The 12,502-nt window shown below is 34.7% G+C and overlaps 1 protein-coding gene across 1 annotated transcript; it reads left to right on the top strand.

Annotated features, from left to right (window-relative positions):
• The first annotated feature begins 1,463 nt into the window (after positions 1-1,463).
• LOC147076303 (uncharacterized) lies at positions 1,464-10,602 on the top strand. Its single transcript, XM_085941230.1, has 4 exons — positions 1,464-1,681; positions 4,022-4,171; positions 6,440-6,577; positions 7,509-10,602. Exons 1-4 carry the CDS (start codon positions 1,535-1,537, stop codon positions 9,012-9,014), a joined length of 1,941 nt encoding a protein of 646 aa, XP_085797356.1. The 5' UTR covers positions 1,464-1,534; the 3' UTR covers positions 9,015-10,602.
• Positions 10,603-12,502: the final 1,900 nt, after the last annotated feature.

Here is a 12,502-nt window from a genome sequence, read left to right as displayed (position 1 = left end):
TACACAAGATTCTGCTCTCTTAGCTTAAAACCTGTATTTTCTGAGAATCACTCATTTAATTTCCACCTCTCTGATCTGTAGCATAATGCTGGTCGAAATGGTATTGCAAAGGAAAAACCTTTTTCGGGTTAGTTAAACTTTTTTTTTTCATAGAAGGAGTTACATAATTAAAAGCTATCGACCGATAATTGTGTTAGGTACTTCCCTAAGTGTGATCTGGTTTTATTTTATAAATTCATAATATTATGCTACAGCAATATACGTAGGTAGGTACCTAATGTACCTATTGGATATTCTGGTAAGTAGGTATTATAAAAAAGAACCACCAAATTTTAAAATATATCTTTATTGGTAACTTTTGACTTGAGTAATGATTATTTTTTTTTTATTATTTATAAGATGTAATTCACTTCGATAAACTAGAAGGCACATTCTCATATCATAGCAAAACAACACATGAATCTTGTCATGCTATACGTACATTATTATTTACAATCATAACGAATAAACATTTTTTATTTTATTTAATAAAAAAAAACACAACGGAATTATTAGCTGCAATCACGCAAAATCAGTGCAACCCGCAGGTTGGCTGATAATGGCAGGATTATTAATTCTTAAAACTAATTTATTAAAAAAATACTTCACGTCTTCTAATTGACGTATTATTAGTTAGTTATTAAATTTTTGGAAACATAAAGTCAATATACATCGGTTTACGTATTGCATAAGTTTGTTATATACCTTAGCCAACACATTATTACAATATACTTACTTACTACTTACTACTTACTTAATAATTTTAATATAATATAAGGTAATCGACTAAGCATGTAGGTACAATCAAATAATAATAAGTGTAGATAGGTAGGTACTTTACACTTTACAGCACCAAATAAACCTTAAAATTGACAATTTTAAAATTAGATTCACCACATTTTAACTGCATTTCGTCACAATAAACTATGTTGTGTCATCGTAATAGATTTCTAGGTTATTAACCGTGTGTATTTTCTTCTTCTTTCGGACCCCTTGCAGAGGCCATTAATCCAGACAAGAGAGACCTCTTGAGAATAGGTACTATGTGCATCTAGCCAAAAACGTCGAGGAAAAAATGATAAATATGCAATGAAAACCCAAAAATCTTCTACGATAATAAACAACCGTAAATGTGTCAAAAATTACAATCAAAAATTAATATTATTATAAGTATTTTAATTTTTATATTTCCTTAATTTTACTTCACTGGTAACATTCTGACGCAAATGGGCCCTTTTGACAACAAAATGTTTTTGCAATATTATAAAGTTGTTTTGGATGTTTAATTTTATTTGAGAAAAGTTTCTGAATAACTCAAACGAAGATTACAAGCCATTATTTTTATTTACAATATAAATATAATAACATCAATAATATTATGCTGTATTTATCATAGTGGCAGCACCATATAAACCAACGCCCAATCGTCTATTGTCACGTCTGTCAACATACTGATTTTACTAGGTTCCTCTTATTATTGTTTTATATACGTAAAATGGACCTAAAGATCGAACCAAACGAATTAGAATGTGATGTAGAAGGGCAGCATTGGTTTGATGTGCCAATATTGCATCCAAACCACCCGGATGGCAACGCTTATTTAAAGCAAGAGATTGCCGATGGCGCCCTTTCCATTTTTGAGGTTAGTTTTTCAAACCGATAAGCTATACTATTAATAAATGGTTACATGTAAGTTGTACGTATGCAGTTCATCGTGGTACACTTATTCGTACGCTGCAGTACGTGAAACATGAGTTCGTATAACATTTTATCAAATGACGAGTTCTTCGTTGAACATTTCACCGTGGAATACATTTGTACATATCTTACAAAATGCGGCGATAGTTTGCAAATAGTATTGTTCCCATTAAATTGACCCTAACCTAACCTAACATAGGTAGTAAAGACATCTCCTCATGTAGCATACGTACAAATAAACTCATGTTTCACATACTGCGGCGCACGAATAAGTGTCCTGCCGTGAACTGTTTACGTACAAATTTCCGGGTACGTTAATAAATATCTGTGTAAAATTAAAATATTCAAATATCATATTATATGTATGCGCATGAAGCCCGATTTTTGAACGAATCAATATCACACGTAGTAGAAAACCCTAGTAGGTATCCAGCTTTAAATTTAATGAAGTACCTATAGCGGTACGAACTGTGTCCAATAATGAAACGAAATTGTCGGGTGTACATTTATTATCGCGTAAGAGTTTGTAATATATTTTTGTCTATGCTCACATAACAGCTGGATTTACATTAGTTTCGATAAGCGGAATCGTTTCACAAACGCATCGAAAGCATCCGTCCGGTCACCAAATCTTGGCAACAAAATTGCCGTGTCAATCACTTCTATTTTGGGGACGTAAAATAACCTAAAATATGGTAATGACATCATATTTAATCGGTTCATATCCGTAAACGTTACATTATTAAACGATTCATTGTTCAATTATTTAAACGTCTCCAATATTACAAGATTCAATATTAGAATTGCACGGTTCTTCCGGTGTGTTTTACAAATCTAATTTTAATAAAACATGTCTGTTTCTGTATTACAAATTCACAGTAAATACTGAAACGAGAATTTAAACACAAAATAACACTTCCAACCAGCGTTGCCATGTCTACTGAAATTTCAGTAGATCTACTGATATTTTTGGCAATATACTGAATCTACTGATATTTTCTGAAATCTACTGATATTTCTTCAAAATTCCCACCAGCCTTGGGAATCTGCGGCCCGCGGTGAAATTTTTTCTCCTAAAAAAACGAGCCGACCATGAAAAATAGGGAACCTGCGGCCCGCGACGAAATATTTTTCCTAAAAAAACAAGCCGACCATGAAAATCTGAGAACCTGCGGCCCGCGGCGAAATATTTCTCCTAAAAAAAACAAGCCGACTATGAAAAATTGGGAACCTGCGGCCCGCGGCAAAATTTTTTTCCTAAAACAGAAATCTACTGATATTTTGTCGAATCTACTGAATTTTTTTTACACATTCTACTGAAATTAAAAATTTTGACTTGGCAACACTGCTTCCAACGGTCATATATGCAAAATGCATTTCGACGTTAGGATTTAATCTGTTTACAATCTGACAACTGTCAAAATTCGAACGCAGTTAGCGCCTCTACCGTCGAAGCGTGTGAAGTTTAATGCATTCGGCATGCGAAAGACGCGGTTGTCAAGATCTAGCTAGGTAGCCTCGCACATTTTTTAATTTTTTAATGCTAAACGCATTGTATCAGTGACGTCCCTAGACAAAATGCCGCCCCTAGGCAGCGCCAAAATGCCACCCCATTTTTTATACAGTATTTTTTTATCATCCTTTCATGACTCCAATATCTAAAGGTGTTGTATTGATACGTTTCTACAAATATATTATAGATAGGTACCACTAAAACATACAAAATTAAATTTATAATTAATAATTATGTTTTCCCCAAAAGTGGGGATTTTTTTTGTCATTTTTGCTCCGTGTTGTGGAATTATGGTCGATCCGTGTCGTTTTTCTTCTTCACAAAACTTGGCAACATTATTTTGTAATGATATTTTTAGTCTTAGATCGCAAAGGTTTATTATAAAGGCATTATGTATTAAATCGATATAATGACGGCGCGACGCTTCGATACAGACTAAAATCGGAATAAACAGAATAAACTAGACATCGCGAACCTGACAAAAAATTACACCCCTGTTAAACCTTTTATGTTAGTTATTGTTTCCAACTAGTGAGCTGATTTTTTTAATGGAAAGATAAATATTCGTTATTACTAAGTTTATGTAGATATTTCTATAAATATCAAATGATTCTCCTCGATTTGCCGCCCTCCGAGTAACTGCCGCCCCCAAGCGACGTTCAATATTGCCTAACCCCACGGAACGTCACTGCATTGCACACTTTGAAAGCGCTTCGTTCAAAATCGGGCTTCTGGATGTACCTACCTACTTAATTTGATTGTTTTTTTCAGAACCCGAAAACAAATCTGGGCAATATTAAATCTGAGACTATTCTTCATGAAGCTGAGTTCAAGAATGAGTTTCCTGAAGATACAGTAAACTCATTCAATGTTGAAAATTCACAACCCGGCTGTTCTTCGGAATTCAGGCCAGTGAATGAGGTTCGCAATAATATTCTTTTTATGCTAAGTATAGTAAGTAATGGAACTGGAACCTGGAAATATACTACCCACATATTAAGTTTTATCTGTTTGGTTGTTGTTATTTCTTGTTGCCACATCCCAGTATGTGATTCGGTCTCATCTTCAAGCTAGAATAATTCTATCCCTTTTGCCAGTCCGTACCAGTTTCCAGGCCTTTGACATATCCCGCCAAGTCGAGAGCGAGACGATTCCTCTTCTCGCTCAGTATGCTCTTGCTGGACATCGTCTGTTGTTGGGACTTCGGGAATGAATCAATTGAAATCGGCGATATTTATCTCGTTAATACTATTTAGTTTTCTGCTACTACTATTACTACACTAGTCGAGTTTAATGTTGTTTACTGTTGGCCGTCTAGAAAATTCTGCACGCTAACAAAATAATGTCTCGCGGCATTATTTCGATCAAAGCGTCTCTTTTTCATTCATTCCCCTTCCCCGCTGCAGACAAGAAGCATACCCCCTCCAGTGTGAGCAAGCAATCGGCCGCTCGCAACAGTGTTGCCAACCATACTATAATTATAGTATTTGTACTATAATTTTGGTCCGCGTACTATGTACGATATATAAAAAAGTATAGAACGCCCAAAATACTATAATTTCATAATTTCAGAAAATTTAGCGAGCCGAGAAAAAAAGTTGTTCAAAAGAAGTAAAAGAGGTTCATGATTTAAAATTGAATTTTTTAATTTGCCGCTAAGCATATTTAGTCGGAAGAGGTACTTATAGAAAAGGCCATTGAAATTTCTCAAAAACCACTACATTTTCAACAAATGACAACGCGGACTATATTTTTTCCCCAAATACTATAATTTTGGGGGCTCTGTACTATAATTCCAATTTGGAAAGACAGCAACACTGGCTCACAAAACGAACGAGGATGTCGGACATTATTAATTTAGTCAATGACGTATGTATAGACAAATTTATAAATTGACTTATAAAAAAAGAAAAATGATTTTAATCCTTTTGTCTAAATAATGTTTACGATTAATGTTATTAAATTAAAATTACTGATGCTGGTTTTTGTAAATAAAAATATGCTAAGATTAATGTATGAGATAAAATTGAAAAATTACATTTTCAGACCCGGGACCCACGACATCGCCTGCCGGGTAACCGGTCTGCCATCGTGAGCGTGGATGTTTTTAATAACATTTTTATACGCGCCTCTCTCCCACGTGCACTGTCACCTTAAAATAATGTAAATTTAGTTAAATAGCTCCCGAGTGCGTGGCAAACTCAGTCTTGGGTAACTGTTCCTGAGGCCTGTTTGTTGATAATTTTTGGCAATATTTTTCATTCAAAGAGTTGTTAAGGGTCTATCCAATACACAAGGCGACTATCGACCGCTAAAGTGATAATTATTTTCACTATCATATTGATGTTATTAGGTATTATAAATAATTGTTACAATAAATTAGCCGTCTAAACAGTCAAAACTGTCTATCTCGCTCTAAATTTTATCACAGCGAAGAGAGGTACTGTTAAATATTGCACTTATTGTAACAATTAGAAGTAATTTATTGTTATAATAAGTGCTAATATTTCGATACAAACCTACCCTAGTTAGCCGTCGTAGCGGCTGAAATCAGCCTTGTGTATAGAATAGACCCGTTGGTGTTGGTAAAGCGTCGATGACATTGTGCTACTTTACAAGCTGCTAGTCGGCAAGTTTAAAAGCAGGCGAGTCAACTAGTGCGATTGTGATTATGACCCACCACTCGCTCAGAAGCCAACAAACTAGCGAGTTGAAACCGTCATTTATGGTACTATTTGTTAGGACGTAATGAGTAGTTCGCCACTATCGCTCTACTACGCTGACGTAGATCGACCCACACGCCAGCGAGTAGCGTGTAAAGTAGCTCGACTTTCAACTTTTCTCGATAGATTGTTACAATCTGCTTGTTAGCTAGTTCAATGAGCGAAATTACAAGTAGGTTGTAAATTCGCCAGCTTGTAGCTTGTAAAGTAGCTCAATGTCATCGACGCTTTCGGAACCGTGTTTTAATACTGTGAGTTTTCTTCTTCGTCCCTGTGTTTTCATATCCAGGATTAGCATGCAGTACACGTCTATTTCTCTCATTTTGACGGATGTTCAGCTCTTCTACTGTCTTATTGTAGGTTGGATCCTTCTGCGGGTCTTATATTTCTCATTTTATTTGCCTTTCGTTATCATTTTATAATCTGTCTATTTTCTTTGAATGTCTTCCGATTGTCTTGTTTTCAGAATAATATTATAGACATCGCAAACGTAAAGGCTGAACCAATTTGGAAACTGGATACATTTGAAAGAAAAAGCGACAAAGTTGCGTATAACAGTCATGTAGCGGGGTGTTCTTTTTCCGCTGATAAAACTGTAGATGAGGTATTTATATCATGATTATTTTGTCACATCAACATCTTAGGTTAATATGAGAATAAACAAGAATCTCCCTGATGATTATAAGCGAGCCTTGTCACCATTGTTTCGTACTATTTTAAAATCTATAGACAATAATGCATGAAGCGACGCCGTTTCTGTTATGGGGCACAAAAATTGTTATGTTTGTCACTCTTGTGGTCGATTTTAAATCGGAGATAATGAAATGTATTACCTATCGATTTTTGAAGTTATCTTTCTTTAGGTGGATTTGAAAAATCAGATCAAAGTGTATTTTTGGCGTGTGACATGTAACACATAATTTATTTTTTCACAAAAATAACCGCACTCGATTGGATTCGAACCACCGATTGTTCGGTTATCAGCCGAACGCACTACCATTACGCCACAGTATGATACTCCAATCGCGACGATTATACAGTATAATATTATAGTTTCAAATTGTTCCGTTGCCTAGGCAGTGAATTAATTATGCGCGCCTACATAAGTACACACACCGATTTTTTCATCATTCTTTTTCTATGGCACTACAGTCCAGAGTGGATCATGTCGCTTCATCAAGCAGACTAATGCAATCTACTGGTCATGTCAATCACACCTATTGCTCACAAATCTCTTTGTATCCCACCAAGCCACTGAAATCGTAGTAATGCAAGGAACGCTTGGTCATATATTCGAGTCATGTGCCCGGCTCATTGCATAATTTGAGTTTTGATATATATGACTACGTCAGGTTTATCAAATAGCTTGTAAAGGCCATGTATGTAGTGACGTCACCAGATTCCAACTTCGCAGATTAGGCCAATGTTTTTTTCTGTAGTCTCCCGGAGTCACACTCGCAAGTAAGGACTTCTTGAAGTCCACATAATGTATCCTATATTATTCATGTGTATTAAGATTTTTTTAAATTGTGCAGGGATTTTTTCCAAGATGTCACGTTAAAGATGAGACTGGAGTAGTTTACAAGAGTTCCATCATCTTCAATAACGAAGATAATCTCACCAAAGTCTTCAAATCTTCAACCGAAAAGATCAAGAAAGAAATGTTACAGTGTTCAATGACAACTATAGATGAACAAAATGTGAAGCAAGAAGTTGTGTTATTGAATCGTCCTAAAATTGTACGAATCATGTTAAAAAGAGTGGTTCATTTCCAGCGTAATTTTATTTGCAGTTCTTGTGACGCAATTTTTGGTTCTTTTATCGGGCTTACACGCCATAAAATACTTCATAATGAGGAGATTGCGAATAATATGCAATCTTTCGTAAAATTGTCTGATAATAAGCAGTATCAAAATGATTTAAGAGATACTTCCAACGAAAGTATTCCTAAAAATCCATCAGATTTTCACTGCGATGTTAGTTCTAATGAATTATTACTCCAAAAAAATCGCACAGAGGAAAACCTGTATAAATGTGAAGTGTGTTCTTATAGTTGCAATAAGTCTCACGATTTAAAAAAACATAAAATGACACACACAGGAGAGAAACCATTTAAATGTGACATTTGCTCATATAAATCGTCGCGGATTAATTCCATTAAAATACATAAAATGACACACACTGGTGAAAAACCATACAAATGCGATGTGTGCACATATACATCGTCACGAATTAGTTGTCTTAAATTACATAAAATGACGCACACTGGAGAAAAACGGTATACATGTAACGTATGCTCTTATAAATGTACAACATCCCATCATTTAAAAGTCCATAAAATGAGTCATACTGGTGAACATTTGTACAAATGCGATCTTTGCCCTTATCAAGGCTTGCGGTCTAATCAACTCAAATTACACAAAATGAAACATGAAGGTGAAAAGCCTTTTTATTGCGATGTATGTTCATATAAATGCTCGCGGATCGGTGATCTTAACGTTCACAAAATGACACATACCGGTGTCAAACCATATTCATGTGGTACGTGTGCACGCACATTCAGTAAATCGAATGGCTTAAAAAAACATCAAATTACACATACTGGCGAAAAACCGTATGCGTGTGATGTATGCTCTTTTAAATGCTCGCGGATTGATAATCTTAAACAACACAAATTGACGCATACAAGTGATCATCCGTATAATTGCGATGTGTGTTCTTTTTCCTGCAATACGTTTGATCACCTGCTTAGACATAAAAGAACACACACCGGTGAAAAACCATTTAAATGCGATGTGTGCTCCTATAGATGTTCCCAGATTGGTCATCTCAAATCACATAAAAGAACACATACTGGGGAAAAACCATATGAGTGCGACGTTTGTTCCTATAAAAGCTCGCATATTATTAGTCTCAAATTACATAAAATGACGCATACTGGTGAAAAACCTTATAAATGCGAGACATGTTCCGTTGCATGCAAAACGCCATATGAATTGAAAAAACATAAAAGAACACATCTCTCGTTAAACATAGTATAATTATTAAAATACAAAAACTTGTATTAATAATTGAGGCGTCTAATTTCAAAAAGCGATAAGTCCACATTTGGTCAAAATCTAGAAAAAAATACGCACGTATTCTTTGTATAATTTTACACAATATGTATTGATTTATAAATTCCAAAACGCGACATAACCCTACGAAAAAAAATATTTTAAGTCTCTATTTATTACAAAAAGCGCCAAGTCCATTTTTCATACTATTTAAAGTTTGGTTGATTTCGCGCGTGTTTAAGTCAACCAATAAGGGGACGTTCAATATAGAAAAGGGCGTCACCCATGCTGTAGCATCTGGTAAACTTATGACAGTGCCACGGACATTATGTGCCTTGTGCGGGATAAATTAAAAAGTGAAGTACAAGTAGCGCTAAGTCCAATTTTATTTTGCCTATATTCATTACATTTAAGAGTTTATCGGCTGAAACAAATTGCCATTTGGTTCTAATTTCGACATAGAATACAACAGAAAAAAAAATCTCACGTTAAAACAAACAATTGAAGCTAGAAATATAAAAACGTTGTTTCCCGAAAATATTGAATTGTGGACTTGTCGCTTTTTGTAATTAGACGCCTACATTACAAGTTGGTTGCGCTTATAGCAGTATACCTTAATTTTAGGATGCTGGTTGATTACTATCTATCAAGATCTAGAGGAAATAAAGGAAAGGGTTGTTTAACGGGATCTAGAGAAAACGGTTGTTTAACAGAATACCAGACACTGACCTTTTCGCCTGCTGGAGCCAGTTCGGTGTTCGCGCACTGGTAAATGGACAGTTCGGAATGTCACTCTCACGGTTTAACTTTGGTTTTAGGATGAATGATGTCAAGTTCAGGATAGATAATAGACGCGACGTTCGCTCAATCCGTATCAGATTTAGCGCAACAAAGGTCAAACAGATGAGAATTACTCTGTAGTTAACGCGGCCTCGTTTGTGTCGTAACAAATAGAAGGCGATAGCTTTAACAAGCCTAGGCGCGTCGGATGTCTAATTAATAAATGTTATTCTTAATCACGGTCGACTCATGACCTGTGGTCTTGTGATAATAATAAGGGATTTGGAGGTAGGTGGGAGAAAATGAATGAGGGCTACTATGATTGGCCCAACCGCTAGTTATACCTACTGACACCACTATGGTAATGCTTCTGTGAGGCTTGTAAACTATTGTAATATTTCATTTGGATTAAATTACCATAAAAATACTTCCTGATTTTTTTTTACAAATTTTAAATTAGTAAATGTCGAATGGTTCGACAAACCAACCAGTAGGTGCCGTTTCATCACAGAGAGTTGGCTTGATCGAACAATACATGTATTAACCATGCCTCGAGTCTCCAAACATACCATGTTTTCAGTCGCACTGTAGTGGTAGACTACATAGATGTATATTAACTAAATTAAACCGACTACATATCTACATTTTATTATTATATTGAGGTTAAGGTACATCATTTATTGGCTTAGCATGCTATTTGTTCCACTTATTAAAATGTATAATCATGTAAAATCGTGTTAACAATATTATAAAATTGTAAAAGCTATACATATATAAATATTATATTAACCGCTCAGTTGTTTTTTTTATAAATATATTAGGTATTCCTTTTATTCAACAAATAATTCATTTGTTATATCCTATATGATGTTTTACATATGAGACTGTTTTATAATATGGTCATTAACATTATCAATAATCAATAACATTATTGACACAACATTTATATAATGTATGTATGAGAATGTATGGATGAGGATTTAGGTATGTATAGGTTTGTATATACATATATATTATGTGAGTTATATATATGTTATATTAAGCGAGTTTATATGTATATTTTTTTTAAAATAAGGTTATAAAAGTACGTACTATGTAAGAGTATTATAAAAGACTAATTTCTTATTAGTTAACTCCATTAATTATTTTTCTTAGAATTGACGATTTACACCTCTTGAGTGTACCTAGTATTTTTATTGTTTATAAAGAACAATGATCTTTTATTAGGTTTTTGACTATTTATCATAATAATAATATGCTATCAAGAGTATTGTTATTAATAAGATAGGGTTTTTACTAATTAGGCTTTTTACTGACACTTCAACTATTCATAATTTGTTTATTGTATTTTTTGTGAACTCTGACTAGATAGGTAGGTAATGGAGTTTTTACTTACTTTATTGTATTGATTTACTATATAAGGTAGAGTTAGGAGTGTTCGTTGTCAGTGTGTGTTTACCTTTGGTGAGTGTTCACAACGCCTGAAGATGCCGAAAGGCGAAACCCTGTTCGAAAAAAAACGACTTAAATGGAATAGTACAGAGATTGAATCCATTAGAATTGAAAATCAAATTTCATCAATTACCTTCGGTCGATAGTATTAATATTCTATTTATTCCTTTACTTGAGGTTGTATGGATACTATCCGTGGCTTTATCCAACTGACTTTCTCTTAAGCATGCTTACATACTGCAGTCTGCAATTTAGAAGAAATCTTTATTTAGCTACGACTTATACAAGGTATAAATGAAAACTCTGCCATTCTGGGCAGTGTTGACTTGTGTGTACCTGATAACTATCTTACAAATAGATACCATCAGTTGTTTATTCTCCTAAGGTGCAGAACCAACTTGTCACTGGTAATGCCAATTGGGAGGGCGATAACTATGTTCAACGAAATTGCTTCGGTTGTTGATATATTCCACTTACTTGAGAGTGAGTAAAGGTGGACGTTGTTTTATAAATTCTTAAAATAGGGTCTGCTTAAATTATCCGGTGTACTTCCGTGTACCTATCTAAATTATATTTTTGTATTTACACATTTCTACTGTTTAATAACATACTATCTATCTCTTTTTTATGTAATACTGTTTTATAATTCTTTTTTTCTAAATGTCATGTTGTGAACGTCTTAAACTTATAATTTATAATGTCCAAAATATGTTAAAAATAAATAAATAGATATTATTGAATGTACATAATTGCAAATATCTCTTGCATATATTCACTAGAAAAAATCATTTTATAGTAAAGTACGATGCTGGTCAGGACTTGAACCTGTAACCGCTGGGTTCGCGCTAGATCTTGTGAATTATTCGTTAAATACAAGATCATCATCATCATCAGCCTGAATCTATCCACTGCTGGATGAAGGCCTCTTCAAGTTGCTTCCACTTCTCTCGGTCCTGTGCATTGCGTTGCCACGTACTTCCGCAGAACTTTATCATTTCATCGATCCAGCGGCCTCTAGGTCTACCTTGTGGACGTTTTGTACTTCTTGGATACCACTGGATGACTAGATTTGTCCAACGATTGTCTCTTCTTCGAGCTATGTGTCCAGCCCATCTCCATTTAAGGCTTTTAATAAACTCTATTACATCGCAAACCCTTGTCTGCTTCCTTATCCACTCATTCCTCTTTTTGTCCTTTCGCGTTATGCCCAGCATGCACCTCTCCATACCACGTTGTGCTAC

The sequence above is a fragment of the Rhyacophila brunnea genome, unplaced genomic scaffold, assembly GCF_057557595.1.
Source record: "Rhyacophila brunnea isolate RB1 unplaced genomic scaffold, BYU_Rbru_1.0 scaffold_13, whole genome shotgun sequence".
Classification (NCBI taxonomy): Eukaryota; Metazoa; Arthropoda; class Insecta; order Trichoptera; family Rhyacophilidae; genus Rhyacophila; species Rhyacophila brunnea.
Note: the sequence above shows the minus strand (reverse complement) of the source record. Positions and strands in the feature narration are given on the sequence as shown.